This window comes from Panthera uncia, assembly GCF_023721935.1.
Source record: "Panthera uncia isolate 11264 chromosome B2 unlocalized genomic scaffold, Puncia_PCG_1.0 HiC_scaffold_24, whole genome shotgun sequence".
In the NCBI taxonomy this organism is placed as follows: Eukaryota; Metazoa; Chordata; class Mammalia; order Carnivora; family Felidae; genus Panthera; species Panthera uncia.
This window is the reverse complement of record NW_026057580.1, coordinates 2,836,605-2,853,059: the sequence shown is the minus strand read 5'-3', so window position 1 is coordinate 2,853,059 and position 16,455 is coordinate 2,836,605. Positions and strand designations below refer to the sequence as shown.

Sequence of the window (16,455 nt, the reverse complement as noted above, 5' to 3'; positions counted from 1 at the left end):
TGCTTGGGATTCTCTGGCTCCCTCTCTCTGCCCCTCCCCCACTCACACTGTCTCTGTCTCTCCCAAAATAAACTTAAAAAATTTTTTTCTAAAAAAAAAACAAAAAACCAAAAAACCCACAAAAAACAAAGAAACAAACAAACAAAAAAACAAACCCAACCCCAAACCAAAACCAAAAAGCAAGAAGACCTAGCAAGGTGCCTAGTCCCAGGTCTGGATCCTCCCCCCTCCCTCCATCTCCCCCTTAAGTGTGAGGATTTTACACCTATGGCTCCTGACTCAGATAGTCGCACTTCATTGAAACAAAGTTTCCGAAGGAAAGACTGGAACTCAAGATAACCCCTTAAAGTTCTTTCCCTTCGTGTGCCACTGCCCCAGGCCCTGCTGTCCCCTTCTATCTTCTCCTACACCCACTTCCTTCCTGCACAACACCCTCTCCAACATTTGGTCTTTTTTGACCCTCTGAAAAGCGGGGTGCCTCTGCCTTACTTCACCCTCTGCCCTGCTTCTGCCCCAAGGCAGCAGGCCCAGGACCTGAGGCGAGCTCCCTGTGGCCCCAACGTCTGCAAGGAGCCTGGGAGGAAGAAAGAGGGGTGGAGTGCTTCCAGGCCAGGGTAAGCCCTGTAGAGAAGGTGATCCGGGCCACCCCAATCAGGACAGCAGGTAGCTGTGTCTCCCCTACCCACCTGCCCACTTTACCCACACTCCACCATCTCCCCTTTCCACCTGTAGATGCTGTTCAATTGACTGTCCTGGGACTAAGATGAAGGCCCACTTTCTGCTGTCCTCCCAGCCAGCTCCCACTGCACACCTCACCCCTCTCTCACACCCACATCCTGGCACACAGACAGCACTCAGTGGCCTTTCCCTCTGTCTTTCCCAGCACCTGTCAGGGTACAGGGAAAGGTGCCCTGCAGGAAGGGACGCAGGAACAGGGATTCCCAATGCCCCACTCCTACTCTTGCCAACTGGTAAGCTCTGTGAATAGGCTGATGGTATGTATCTCCAGACTTGCCTCACCTCTGAGATTTTCTTAAAGACATTCTGTGCCTTCCCCACTGCATAAAGATGGGCTGCTCCAACCCTCTGTTTTTGTTCTTTTTTTTTTTTTAATGTTTATTTATTTATTTAGAGAGAGACACAGAGAGAGAATCCCAAGCAGGCTCCACGCTGTCAGTGCAGAGCCCGACATGGGCTCAGTCCCATGACTGTGAGATCATGGCCTGACCCGAAATCAAGAGTCGGATGCTTAACTGCCTGAGCCACCCAGGTGCCCCAATGCTCTGGTTTTAAAGATGTGTAGAGAGGGGAAAGGACAGCCCCAGAAGCCAAGTGAAATTGGAGGCAGAGTGAAGGTGAAAACCTGGGGCTCCCTGTCCAGTGTTCTACTATTCCACATGTCCCCTCACTAGCTGGGTTTCAAACAGCCAAAAATATCTGACTCTACTGCCTGCAGAGTACTGGGTTAAGCACCATGCAGAAAGGCGGGGGAGCACCCAACATTTGAGGAGCGACCTGCCTGCTGAGGATAACCCTAGTGGGGAATGTCCAGCATAGGAGGTCTACGACCAAGTAGTGGACAGAATGGCCACCCTGAGTGTCCAGTGGGAGGGGACTAATGGGACACAGCAAGAGCCAATGGCAGCAAGGTTAACAATAATTACAACAAATACGTACCAAACCAACACTTAGGTGTGTCAGGCTTTGTTCTAAGTACACATATTAACTTTTTTAACTATAACCACCCTATGAAGTAGACCCTTATTCCCATTTTACAAATGATAAGGCTGAGACACTGAGAGGTAAAAGGACCTGCTGAAGTCCAGATACCTACTAAGGGGTAGGGCTGGGATTCCTTCCAGCCCTGGCATTCTGCTCCAGAGTCCGTGTTCTTAACCTGCTAATTCTACCTCCCCTTATAGGGTAAAGGAAAGGGCGGGAGAGCCTCTCACCCTCCCCTCCCTGCAAGGAAGAGGCAAGGGCACAGGTGCTAGAGTCTGAGTTCCTGCCCCCTTATGTTTCAGCTCTGTGACTCCAGGGAAGTTAACTTCAGGGAGCCCTCACCTGAAAATGCAAACTCCTGACCTCACATGGCTTACTGAGAGGACTAAAAGAGACCAAGTATGAAGTCACTTAGCATGGGTCCTCTTCTGAGGGGCACCAAGGAAATTAAGGGCAGGAAGGAGAAGAAACTTCCCTTTTCCTGAATTCTTTAAAGGTTTCTCAGCAATCTTTGCTTTCCTCTTCTTCCCTCAGGGAAGCTGGGAGTTCAAGGATACTGAAAAACTTCACTTCCCAGCAAGGAGCCCTGATTATTTGAGGATTTCAGGAGGGGGTCAGACTTGGGGGAAAGCAAGTTAGGCTGGGGCGCTCCCCCTCATTAAGCCACAGGGGCAGTGGTGTGGAGGGACACGAGCTGATTATTCCCAGGACATGAAGCCTCCCGCTAGGGGATGGGAAAAGAATGACTGGATGAGTCCAGAAAAGAGGTTTCACCAAATGAAAAAGACCTGCTTCTCTCCAAAGTATTCCCCGAGCACATGGGCAAAATAACACCGAACTTAAAACTTGTTAGGACATGAATCATTCTGTGGGGTGATGTGAATGACTGCAGGGGCCGCTCCCAAACCTTAAGGAAAACTGGGATTCTCAGCCTGGAAGAGGATCTCGCTCCATTCTGCTCCAGAACGAGGCTGAGCCCTCCTAAGGGACAGGAGGATGAAACTGAAAGAGTCAGTGAAGGACAAGTCACAGAGCCCTGTGACTACAGAAGTGACAACTGACTACTGGTGGCACCAAGGTGACATTTTTAGCCAGTGTCACACTATGAAGCAGGGTGTCACACAAGAACACCTGAGCGCACGCAGACAACCCCCACTGAGGGGAAGCGAGCAAAACGTTCAAAAAACAGGGTGGGTGAGGCAGGGCTGAGAAGGGCACTCATAACAACTCACTGGACGCAGAGCCCTAACTGCCTGCTCCCTCATCTCAGGCTTACCTGGAAGGGGGTTCCATGGCTAGATGGGCAGGGAGGTGGTTAAACAGCACCCCAAGGAGCGCCCCCACCCTGGGGTAGCCGGTGAGACTAGGCAGTTCAGAGAGCATTCCTCCGCTCCTCTCCCCACCCCCAATTAAGCGTTGAGGGGGTCCCTCCCAGAAGCGGCCTCTGGGGCCCAGCCTGGGTGTTTCTCGGGCTAAGGGACAGCTGGCCGGGGCGCCCTCCGTGGGGAAGGTGTGGATGCGGGCGGGCTCACCTCCACCGCAGTTTGGGAGGGCTCCCCCGGGCGGTGCTGCGTCACTGGAGCCCCCGAGCTGCAGCTCCGGACGCTGGACCTCAGCACCCGCTGCAGCATCCGGGACACCGGCCTCGCCGCCATGAAGCCTGTCGGCCGGGCGAGTCTCCACTGGGTAGTAGGCTTCAGAGAGCACTAGCCCTGGGCTTGCTGCCGGGGTCCTCGAGGCAGGGGCGGAGCGGGGGCGGGGCCCACGCAGCCAATCGGCCGAGGGCGCCGCACCGCGCGGCCTCCTGGGAGTTGTAGTCCACTTCTGCGCACCTTTCCTGGCCTCTGCAAGCCTTCTAGGGCTTGGAAAGCGCTAGTTCAAAGTCAGCAGAAGTTCCCCGGGTCTTTCTACAGGCTTCTTGGCCTGCGCCAGCCAGTCCAGGACCTAAGCGGTGGTGTGACTAGCACAAACTGCTGTAGGCAGGGCAGGACTAGGGCCAGATGAATGAAGCATTGCCTTGGGCACAAAATTTAAGCATATGCCAAAAAAGTAAGTTATCGAGATAAATAGTATTTAATGCAGTATTTTTTTAAAAGAATCAATGCTAAAAAAAAATTCCATGATGAACAAAATAATATTTTATATAAAAACAAGATCTGACCCTGCACATTTATGATTTATGACTTATCTCAGTCCCTTGAATGTAGTCTAGGCCCTGGTTGAAGGCTGGTCTGCTCTATTTTTTTTTTTAATTTTTTTTTAATGTTTATTTATTTTTGAGACAGAGAGAGACAGAGCATGAACGGGGGAGGGTCAGAGAGAGAGGGAGACACAGAATCGGAAGCAGGCTCCAGGCTCTGAGCCATCAGCCCAGAGCCCGACGTGGGGCTCGAACTCACGGACCCTGAGATCATGACCTGAGCTGAAGTCGGACGCCCAACCGACTGAGCCACCCAGGCACCCCAGTCTGCTCTCTTTAAAGATACACTTTTCCAGTTGTGCCCCCAAACGACATTAACAATCTTGGCCTCTCTGTTAAAAAAAAAAAAAAAAAAAAAAAAAAAGAAAAAGGAGTATATGGGAAGAAGTCATAGAATGAGCGGATATCAATTCTGGAATGCTTCCTTACACACCATGCACTATTCCAGGCATCATTTAATACTTACAATAATCCTGCAATTAATAGAATGTGGATTTTGCAACTGAGGAAAGTGAGGCTTAGAGAGGTTAATTTTCCCAAAGGCACGCAGTTGATAGGTGGAAAAACTGGGGTTTGACCCAGCAGTCTCATTCTGAAAGTCACGATACAATGTACATCAGGAATGGGGTGAGTTGTGGGGGAACCTCTTTCTCTCTCTCAAAAAACAAAGAACTATAGTCTTAAAAGATTTTGCACTGTAACACACTCAACAATGAACATATATACTGAGAATGATTATGTTCAAACGAGCCTATCTGTTGTATCCAAAACCCCATGGCTGTGGAATTGTAAGAATCAAACATCGACTGGAACATTCTAGCTGCCAAGTATATATTAGAAAATGAGGGTCTTAGTCTCCTGGTCTTGAAGAATTGACTGTTGGGGTGCCTGGGTGGCTCAGTCGGTTAAGCGTCCAACTTCAGCTCAGGTCACGATCTCGCGGTCCGTGAGTTCGAGCCCCACGTCGGGCTCTGGGCTGATGGCTCAGAGCCTGGAGCCTGCTTCCGATTCTGTGTCTCCCTCTCTCTCTGCCCCTCCCCCGTTCATGCTCTGTCTCTGTCTCAAAAATAAATAAAACGTTAAAAAAAATTAAAAAAAAAAGAATTGACTGTTACTGATTTGCACAAATGCATCAAGACTATCAGAAAAGCTGGGATGATTTTAGCCTCAGGCTCAGGGTGAGTTTCTTACGTTATTCAGAATTCAGACAATACATTGCAGGGCTGAGGGGGTGTCTGGGTGTGTTTGCAAGAGACCTGACAGAAGTCTATTTTGCAAAGGGCCTGAGGCCCACGGAGGACTATTCAAGTTCTGTCCCCTGCTAAATTTGATGTGTGGCTTTGTCAGGGGAACTGGGTGTGGAGGTGAGGATGACACTTCCCCCACCCTCTACCTGTATGAGGCCTGAAGAACTTCCAGGAGAGGACTCAACCTTAGGCAAGAGGTCATCTGACATAATGAACTTGATCCAGTAGCAAGTCCTCAGAATTTGGAGGAAGCAGAGATTCTATGTGTTAGTTCTTAATCAGCTCTGTCCCCAGCTTTATTAGTTTCTTATGACTGCTTTGACAAACTGCCACATACTTGGTAGCTTAAAGCAAAATGTATTCTCTTACAGTTCTAGATGCCAGTCACTCTCCCTGTGGAGGCTCTAGGAATGAATCTGTTCCCTTTGTCTTTTCCAGCATCTAGAGTAGTATTTCTTGGCTCATAGTCCATTTATCTTCAAAGCCAGCAGCATAGCATCCTCTCTGTGACTCTGCTTCCATGCCATGGCCTGTTTCTCTTCTGCCTTAAATTTCCCTCTGCCTCCTTCTTAGAAGGACATGTAGAAGTCACCTGGATAATCCATATGAGTGTTTCATTGTGGATCCTTCTTGGGGCGGGGGAGGAAGTGAGGGACAGAAGACAAGTGGAGAGAGAAGGCTGGTAGGACAGGCAGAGAAGTGTTTAGCAGTTGGCCAGAAACCAGGTAACTAGAGGTAACTAAATTGAAGGATTTTAAATCTTTTAAGTGAGCCATGAAATATCATCTTGTGTCCTCATACAGTAATCCTACTCTTTCAGCCCATCTGAACTGCCACCAGTTGCATGAAACTTTTCTGGATTTTGCCCTCTTCATCCAAATTGTAGATGACTGTTCCTGTGCTTGGGCCTGGTCACTCTTCATAGAACCTTGGAACTCCAGCACTGTGCAAGATCTTATGGCTTATTCAGTTTAGCTTGCACACTGAAGTCTTCTCTACATAATCAGCAATCTACATGGATGCTTCTGCTGGGAAACTTTCTGATTTCCTGACGTTGCCTATTTCCCTTAAGAGCCTCTTTGCCTATTAAAATTCTTACTTGTATTGAGCAGAAATGTGCCTCTTTCTGTCGATATACTGTGATGAAGTGTCATCCAGGCCACACACACTGCTACTCACTGTAGATAAGGAAATACCTCCAGGAGCTCACAGCTTAGAGTATGGCTCTGATCTGGAGAGTCCATGGATGGATTTGGGAGGGACCTCTGAACTTGAGTGTATCATATGGTACATGTGCATATTTTTCTAGGGAGAGGTGGCTTTCATCATGTGCTTAAAGAGACCCGTGACACTAGAAAGATGGAGAATACAGGTCTTGAAATCACCCTTCTGGAGATATCTTCCTATTGGCCCTATTTTTAGCCCCTGGGACTATGCATCTACCCTCTCATTTGAGAGCCTTAACTCAAGTTATCCCCTCTTCCAGGTAAACAGCAGCAGTTATTGCCAAACTTTGTGTACAACATCATGTGAGTCATTGTGCAATTTTTAGTTTGTCTTCCCAAATACGATTTGGTTTGTCCAAGTGCTAGTGGCAGATTGTATCTTTGAAAGATAGCTATGATAACATCTCCTGTCTCACATGTTTGTCCACAGCAGTGCTGTCCAATAGGACCTTCTGTAATGATGGAAACATTTCAAGTCCTCACATGGCTATTGAGAACTTGAAATGTGGGTAGTGTGACTGAAGAACTGCATTTCTAATTTTAGTTTTCATTAATTTAAGTGTAAACAGCCATGTGTGACTAGTGGCTGCTGTGTTGCTCAGTGTTGTTCTAGAACTTTGCTTTCCTCATCAGGAAGTGGAATTAATTCTCCGCTTGCATCTGGGTAGGTTTGTAATGGTCTTGTAACCAATAGAATATGGCGGAAGTGATGCCACATGACTTTTTAGGCTAAGTTTGAAAAATAAGATGCAACATCCACTTACAATTTACCTCTAGTGATCAGCTTTCTGCCTGGCTGGGTGATACTTCTTCCCAGCTCCTCTCCTCCTCTCTCTCCACCTGTCTTCCACCCCCCTACCCCCCCATAGAGATGCAGGACAAAACATGGAAGCAACCAATAAGTCCCTCAGGAGATAAATTGATAAATAAACTGTGGTACATCCAGAGAATGGCATATTATTCAGCACAAAAAAGAAATGAGCTATCAAGCCATGAAAAGACACAGAGGAAACTTAAATGCCTATTACCCTAGTGAAAGAAGCCAATTTGAAAAGGCTACACACTGTGTGATTGCAACTACATGACTTTCTGGAAAAGACAAAATTATGGAGACAGTAAAGAGATCAGTGTGCCAGGGGTTGGGGGCAGGAGGAATGAAAAGGCAGAGTGCAAAGATGTTTAGGCCAGTGAAACTATTCTGCATGGTGTTATAATGATGGATACACGTCATTATACATTAGAATGAATCATGTTGTAAACTATAGACTTTGGGTGATTATGTGTCAGGTTCATCAGTTGTAACAAGTGTACCACTCTGCTGGAGGATGTTGATTGTGGAGAAGGCTTGCATATGTGGGGGCAGGAAGTATATGGAAAAATCTCTATACCTTCCTGTTTAAGAGCAGTTTTAGGTTCACAGAAAAAATAAGTTTTATTTAACAAAAAATCCAAGATGGGATTTCTTGGCCATATGTCCCTTGCCTCTCTCGTAAAAGGAGTCTCAAGTATCCAGCCCTCTATACTCCTTCAAATCCTTCCCCTATCCCATCAGTAGCTATGGACCCGCTTTGCTATAGACATTTTAATTAAGCAATGAAATTAAAAGTTTGAGAAAATGTCGTCTAAATGATTGTTACACTTCTTTTGGGGGGGGGCGGTTCTTGTTCAGGATATTCTCCATTTGCTTCTCCAGACCCACTCCCTGACACTCCCCATGCTGGTCTGACTACTAGGAGACTGTCTTCTACCTACTGCTTTGATAGCATCACCCACATACCCTTGTCTCTGGTTTCCAGAAGTATCTGCAGGAGGTACAGGCAGGTTGAAGAGCATAAGGAGAGAGGTCAGAGTATTTATTCCTATTTGCTGTCTTTCTGGCTGGCGTCATACAGCCCCTATGCCATGAGTCCAGCTCTCACCAGGCCTAGTAACATCATTTCTAACCCTTGTTCCTTCAGGCTTGGTGGTGGAGGGCTGGCTTTCTTGTTGATGGTCATGGATGCTCAACATCTCTGTTGGCCACTTTAACCCTACACATATCTAACAAATGGTCTCTTTGGTTAAATGTTCCTTCATAAATTCCAGCTAAGTATGCTGCTTCTTGCTGATTCCATGACTTATTCAGGATTCAAGGACTTCTCTTTACCAAAGTACCCTAGGTTGACCTTTGTTAACAGTGGCAATCACGGTGGAGTGGCATAGTTTATTTATATCCCTTCTGCACTATGAGCCCTTTGACGGCTGGTGACAAATTTAAATCAGCCGTAATCATAGTACCTGGCATAGTGTTTAATGCACAGAAAACTCCCAATAAATTAGCACTAAATGGTACTTTCCATATCTTTGACTTGCCTTTCAAGTGAAGTAGCTGTATCAGTCATGATGGGTTAGATTGTGCTGTTATAACAAACAACCCAAACATCTCAGTAGCTGAAAACCACAAATGTTCCTCATTTGCGCTACATGTCCGGCAAGGGTTAGCTGGAGATTGTTCCTCATCAGTGCCGTCCTCACCCTTGGCTCTAGGCTTATGGGGCAGATAATATTCACACACCCTTGGCTCTAGGCTTATGGGGCAGATAATATTCACACATAACACTGGTGATTACTAAGAGGGAAAGAGGGTGGTAAAGGGAACACTCCTACCATTAGAGCTTCTGCCTGGAAATGCCACACATCACTCTGCTTCAAACAAGTCATGTGGCCACATCTAATTTCAAAGGGAAAAGAAGTTTATCCATCCCACAGAGAACAGTAAAAATCTTACCAAGGAACAAAATTCCCTTGTGCCCTAATGTATCATCCAGGCTTTTCCATTCCTCCTGACAACTCTTCCCTTTATTCATCCCCGTCACTTCCATTGTATACTGAAGACAGCCATGGTGGCTTTATGTGTCTGCACATGTCAGTCATAGTCCCAGAGCCATGAAGTGCTGACTCCAGCACTGTCTTGTTTAGAGTCTTCCATCAACAAAATTAAGAAGAGAAGAATCTGGGGGCACCTGGGTGGCTCAGTCGGTTGAGCATCCAACTTCAGCTCAGGTCATGATCTCACAGCTCGTGAGTTCGAGCCCCGCGTCGGGCTCTGTGCTGACAGCTCAGAGCCTGGAGCCTGTTTCAGATTCTGTGTCTCCCTCTCTCTCTGTCCCAACCCACTCATATTCTGTCTCTGTCTCTCTCAAAAACAAATAAACATTAAAAAATTGAAAAAAAAGAAGAGAAGAGGGGCGCCTGGGTGGCGCAGTCGGTTAAGCGTCCGACTTCAGCCAGGTCACGATCTCGCGGTCCGTGAGTTCGAGCCCCGCGTCAGGCTCTGGGCTGATGGCTCGGAGCCTGGAGCCTGTTTCCGATTCTGTGTCTCCCTCTCTCTCTGCCCCTCCCCTGTTCATGCTCTGTCTCTCTCTGTCCCAAAAATAAATAAAAAACGTTTAAAAAAATTTAAAAAAAAAAGAAAAAAAGAAGAGAAGAATCTGTAATAACTTAAAATTTTTTTAATGTTTATTTATTTTTGAGATACAGAGAGACACAGAGGGGCAGAGAGAGAGAGAGAGAAAGACACAGAATCTGAAGAGGCTCCAGGCTCTGAGCTGTCAGCACAGAGCCCAATATGGGGCTCCAACTCACAAGCCGTGAGATCATGACCTGAGCCCAAGTCGGACGCCTAACCGACTGAGCCACCCAGGAGCCCCAGTAATAACTCTTTACTTCAATGGTTCTCAAAGTATGGATTTCTGAGGTCAGCTATTTTCATAATACCACTAAGATATTATCTGCCATTTCCATTCATTCCATTTGCATTTCTATACCCTATCTGATTGTGATTTCAAATCAGATTGAATACAAAAACAGATAGGAGAATCCTGCCTTCTGCTAAGCCCAACATTAAAGAGGTTTACAAAAATGCAACACCATGCCACTTTTCTCCCTAACGTTTTTGAAAATGATTTTATTAAAAACGTTATACTAATCTATAATACATATTACTGATTTTAAAGGAGTTAAATATTTAAAATTTTTGTTTTAATTTCTAATGATAAATATAAATTAAATAAATTGACATGGTGAATATATATTGAAGAGGTATAACATATATAAGTAAAAATTCTTTGGGGTCTTTGATACTTTTTAAGAGTTTAAGTAGTTCCTGGCAAGAAGTCTCAGAATTGCTGCCTTAATATATACTCCCTCATCTTTTGCAGACCCAGAGTCATCCTGGTAGTACTTTATAATTGCTCTGTGGTCACATCATCTTCCCTAGACCATTGAAAGTAAAATAAACTCATGCCAACTCCCTTATTTCCCTGGGCTCCTAGAATGGGCTACGTGTCTTGCTAAGGGGATAGTGGCGGGATGATGCCTTCAGGGGTCCTAACAGAACAGGTTCAAGGCAGGAGCCCCATGCTGAGAATCAACTCCATGTTTCATGTTTAACCTCTGCCATCTGGTCACTTTCTCTCTGCTGGTTTAGGTTCCTTGTCACTTAGTGATCATAAACTTGTCTTCATTTTTGTTGGGATAATTAAGTCACATAACATGTAAGCAGGTGCTCTGTTATAATATTGTTTGGGAGCAAGGAGCGTCTTACTAGTGTCACTGAAACCATCCTTTCCCCACATGAAACACATTGTAGAGATTGATTCCTTTAGGTTTATTAAGCCTCCAGGGGAGTGTTTATTAGAATGAGGTAGACCTTGTAAGGGATTTGTAGGTCCATTATAAGCCATGAATACCTCAAGTCAATTTAGTTTAACTATTTTCCAAGAATGGGTAACCAAGAGCAATTAAAGGAAATGGAGTAGGTATAATAATGAGTTGAGAAGATTGAGAAGGCACAGGGATCACCAAGAATGATGGATCCTGGCAGGGCCCCAACTCCTAGGGAGCCTGAGACCTCTGGGGTGTGGGGGAAGAGGAGGGCTGGGAGGGCATCGAGAGCTTTCTTCTGAGATCTTCCCAGATCTTCTGTACATGGTCCCTAATCCCTATTCTCCTCTAATCTCCTTCTATCTTCCATCTGAGTGTATGGTGATTTTAAATAGGTCCATAAATTCTTAAATACTCCACACTTCAAAAGACGGAGGCTAGTTCCCTACCCCTTAACTGTGGGCTGAACTTAAAACTCTAGTAAAGGGAATGTGGCAAAAGTGATGGTATGAGCCTTCTTAGGGTAATCAAAGACAATGTGGTTCCCTCTTTGCTTTCTCTCTTGACTCACTCACTCTCAGAGAAGCCAGTTGCCATGTTCTGAACAGCCCATGTGACCCGCAACTGAAACATACCTCTGATAACCGTGAGGAACTAAGGCCTCCAGCCGACAGCCCTGTGAGGGAGCCATCCTGAAGGCAGGCCCCCCCAATCCCAGGAGAAGCTTCAAATGACTGCACTGTCATGATACCTAAGCCAGAGCTGCCCAGTTGGCCACAGCCAGATTCCTGACCCTCAAAACTGTGTGAGATAATGGATATTCATTGTTTTAAGCCACTATATTTGAGGTAACTTGTTACACAGTTACGGATAATTCAAACAGTGTGTGAATTCTTCCTATAATTTATTATTTCTTTAAATATATTGCCTGTCCCCATTACAGGAAAGGGATGCTGTTTGATATCTGGGTTGGTGGAATTCTGGGTTGCTTGTTGTCCATTTGCCCCACTCTTGCTTGGGATCATTTTTCACTTCTCTCTGTCCCACTCTCTGCTCTAAGAGGTTGATTCCATGGCCTCCCTTGCCCTCAGGCTTCCAATCGGTTTCCATCTATGGAAAGCACAGTAGGGGAGCAGAGAGCAGGATGAGAGAGAGAGGTCTGGACATCTACTCCTTTGACTCTCCTTTCCTTCCCACCAGGCCTAGGGAGGCAAAAGATGATCTTACACCTGACTTTATTTTACTCACACCTGTGGAGTTAAAGTTTGCTGTGTTAAGGCCCATGCATTTAGAAGAAAAGCAACTTGCTCTTGGTTCCTCCTTTAAACTAGAAAAAAGCCTCTAATTCCCCTAAGACAATCAAATCCACTTATTCAGGCTTGATCCCTCTGCAAGCAAAGTCAAGTTGCACTGTCTGGATTATGTGATTGCTATTTGTTAAATCATCAGGGTGGAGATGTAAAACAAAGAGTATCAAAAGCTAACATTTCTGGAAATATCTCAGACGTTCTTCCTGCTTGAGAATTGGCTGGCCAAGAACACTGTGTGACATGTTCCCCTCCTGCAGGGGTCAGGAAGGGGCAAGCCTCTGTGAATAAGGCAGGTGACAAATTGGAAAGAACCCTAGCTTGACATTGGGGAGGAGATCTGACTGGCAGTCCTCACTTGTCTCAAGTTCACTGCCTGACCTTGGGTATATTACTTAAATTCTCTGGTATCCCCACATGGCAAAGGAAACACTTCACATGATGGTGATTGTGAAAAATCATTTTAATAGGATTTGGCTATATTATTTTTTTTTAATTTTTTTTTCAACGTTTTTTATTTATTTTTGGACAGAGAGAGACAGAGCATGAACGGGGGAGGGGCAGAGAGAGAGAGGGAGACACAGAATCGGAAGCAGGCTCCAGGCTCCGAGCCATCAGCCCAGAGACTGACGCGGGGCTCGAACTCACGGACCGCGAGATCGTGACCTGGCTGAAGTCGGACGCTTAACCGATTGCGCCACCCAGGCGCCCCTTGGCTATATTATTAAAATAGAAGATGAAGCACAAAGAGGTTGAGTGGCAAGCCCAAGGGCACATGACAGGTAAGGGGTGAAGCTGAGATTTGTACTCAGGGAGTCTGACTCTAGAATCTGTGCTGTTAAGTACGAACTTCATTAGTGCCCTTGATATTGACTAACAGTCCTCAGTCTATTCAGTAAATTCTCTGAGCATCCCTCTAGCTTCTCCTCTCCCTCCTGCTATGATTCTGTACCATAGTCTACTGTCTTCCAAAGTTTTACATAACATTCAAAAAGGGCAGGGAGATAAACTAATTTTGAGTTAAAAGAACTTTATATCAAAGTCCAAGTAAGGAAAGTCTATTAATTATAAATGAAGAACATAAAATTCCCTCTCTCTTTTCCAAAGAATATTATGGAGCTAAAGTAAATGAGAACACAAGTCCAGGATCTTTCATCTGAAGACCTAGGGGCCAGACAGATTTTGGAATTTACAAATGTTTCAGAGTTTTGAAGTCATAGACTATATATAAATTATATACACTGTATGTGTATATAAAAGTTTATGGGTATGTTACATAATACAGGATCTAGGGAAGTCTTTAGTAATCAAATAATTGTCCTGTAAGAAAACAGACATTCCTGCTAAGAGGAATAATGGTTATAAAGAGTTCATGTCAGTGGGTTGTGTTTTGCTGACAAAGTATGAAAAAAAAAACAAAACGTAGTTTCCAGAAGTAGTTTGGATTTTGGAACTATGGATAATGAATTGTGGACATGAGGCAATACAGAATTGGGACAAGAGTAACTTAATTATCTTAATAATCTTTCTTCAGAGAGAAGAGTACACACTTTCCCCTTCTAATTCTAGTTCCCTCCTTGGGGAAGAGGATAGAGTGCTGCAGCTCCCTTTGTCAAGATCAAAGATATTATTTTTTTCCCCCTTGAGGTTTGGTTGACTGGAGAATTCCATGTTAATGCAATACTGACCATAAGAAAGAAATGAGAGTTTTTGCTTTGGCTGGGGGATACCTTCTTTTTGTACCACCAAACCCCCTTTTCCATTTTCTCCACCTTGCTCTGGGCCTCAGAAGGCTGCTCTATGGGGGTGACACTCACCCTCTGGCATCTGACTGGGTTTTTCCAGTAGGAAGCCCTGGACTAAGGAGATCTTATAGTGGGGAGAAGAATGGAGTCTGTGTATTAGTCCCTCAGCTCCTTCCTGTGTGACTACCCCCGGAGAATAAGTTGACTCCATGCATGGTCTGTTGGTTTTTTTTTTTTTTTTAATTTTTTAATGGCAAAGTATTTTTATTTTTTTATTTTTTAAAAATAAGTTATTGTCATGTTGGCTAACATATAGCGTATACAATGTAGTCTTGGCTTAGGAAGTAGATTCCTGTGACTCATCACTTACAGACCATACCCAGTGCTCATCCCCAAAAGTGCCCATCTTAATGCCCATCTCCCATTTTTCCCACCTCTCCAACCCCCTACTCCCCATCAACCCTCAGTTTGTTCTCTGTATTTAAGAGTCTCTTATGGTTTGCCTCCCTCTTGTAACTTATTTTTCCTTCCCTTCCCCTATGGTCTTCTGTTAAGTTTTTCAAATTCCACATATGAATGAAAACATGTGATACCTGTCTTTTTCTGACTGGCATATTTCACTTAGCATGATACCCTCTGATTCTATCCACATTGCTGCAAATGGCAAGATTTCATTCTTTTTCAGTTTTAAATCCTTTTGGTACAAGGTAGGATAGAGGCATGATGTACAATGAGCCCTACAGTGGTTTAAGCGCTTGTTGGTGGCTCTGGAGCCATCTGGGAAACTGACCCTTGTTCTGCTTCAAAAGTTCTTACTGCAGGAAAGTAGTGCTTGGACCAGGCTGTACTGTCATACAGAGCCTGAGTATGGTGCCTTATCTGTACAGTGTCCTTAATAATCATACATACTTTATATCATCCCAAGAAAAATAAGGCACACTTGGCCAGGAGAGGAGGTCTCTAATACATGTGTTATAAGTGTGTAAGGGCTAACCTGACCTGGTGTGTGTAAGACTGGCCCTTAGAAGGAACAATTTATTTTTCTAGAAGATCTGAGAAGGCCCTTACTCTTGGCAAGGCTTTGTAGGGACAGGGAGCTTGAGACCCTTCCAAGGTAGAAAGGCAAGGATTATGAGCATGGGCTCTGGAGCCAGGGTGCCTGGGTCAGATCTTGTTCCTACTGCGTACCAGTTGACTTTGAGCAAATTAGCGGTATATGTCTCCATTTCTTCATAATTAGAAGCAAACAACAGGATGGACCTTCTCTGGGATGTGTGAAGGTCCAATGATTCAATACAGAGAGCTTAGGCTTAGAGGCACTTTGGACACTTAGAATTGTTAGCTACTTTATTGGAATTGGTTGCTGACCTCTCTGGCATATTTTGGCTGCTAGCTTCTTCTAAATTCCCTAAATAAGTGCTTCTGAGGGTGACCTTTCAGCTACACTTCATGATATCTGTGCAACACGCAGCCAGTACATAAGCAGGCTAGTCAGCTGCTTGAGGAAGAGCCCTGAAATTTCTTCCCTGTAGTTATAAAAATGGGCATCTCCCATGTGGGATGAACAAACCAGAAAGAATATTAAAAAAATAATAATATAGGGGCACCGGGGTGGCTCATTTGGTTAAGTGTCTGACTTTGGCTCAGGTCATGATCCCACAGTTCGTGGGTTTGAGCCCCGCATTGGACTCTGTGCTCACAGCTTGGAGCCTGGAGCCTGCTTCAGATTCTGTGTCTCCCTCTCTCTCTGCACCTCCCCGACTTGTGCTCTCTTGCTCTCTCTCAAAAATAAACATTAAAAATAATATAGAGACCTCAAAAGAACTTGCAGGGAGGGTAGAGACTGTTCTTCAGTTCTGAAGGACAATGAGTGGAGAGAAGCAACAATGAATTTGCTCTTTACCAACACACAGTTCCCACATTCCTGTCTCATTTTGCTGGCTCATTAAAGAAAATTTCAGAGCTGAGATTTGAGTTTCTTCATGAAGACAGGCAGAGAGCTTGGAAAACTAGAGGGAACAGACACCGTGAGCCTCAACTGAGACTGGAAAAGCTTCAAAGTCAATACCTGAGCAAATGGGCAGGGCTGCTCCCTGGAGAAAGAAAGGTGAGCCAGAAGGGGGCTTCAACCAGAAGCTTAAGGAAGGAGTATGCCCTTGAGCAGCGAGTGGTGCCATCCCAGTCATGGGTGTGAGAGTGTGACAATAAGCAAAATGTCTCCAACTCAAACCATAGAACTTAGTCCTGGCATAATCTTCCACTTTTAAAACAAGTCCACTGTTCAGGACTCCTAAATGTCCATGATTCCCCTTTCCTGTTTCCCAGCATGTAAAACTTTGTAAATATGCATGCTTCTTCCCCATG

The 16,455-nt window shown here is 45.2% G+C and overlaps 1 protein-coding gene across 3 annotated transcripts in view; it reads right to left on the bottom strand.

Moving 5' to 3' along the window:
- Positions 1-3,458, bottom strand: part of MOCS1 (molybdenum cofactor synthesis 1) — a 37,108-nt gene extending 33,650 nt beyond the window's left edge. For all 3 annotated transcript variants that reach the window (XM_049653333.1, XM_049653334.1, XM_049653335.1), the window contains exon 1: positions 3,255-3,458. In XM_049653333.1, coding sequence (XP_049509290.1) covers positions 3,255-3,377 — 123 coding nt within the window. In that variant the 5' untranslated portion in view covers positions 3,378-3,458. The remainder of the gene's footprint in view (positions 1-3,254) is intronic.
- Between the last annotated feature and the right edge of the window lie 12,997 nt (positions 3,459-16,455).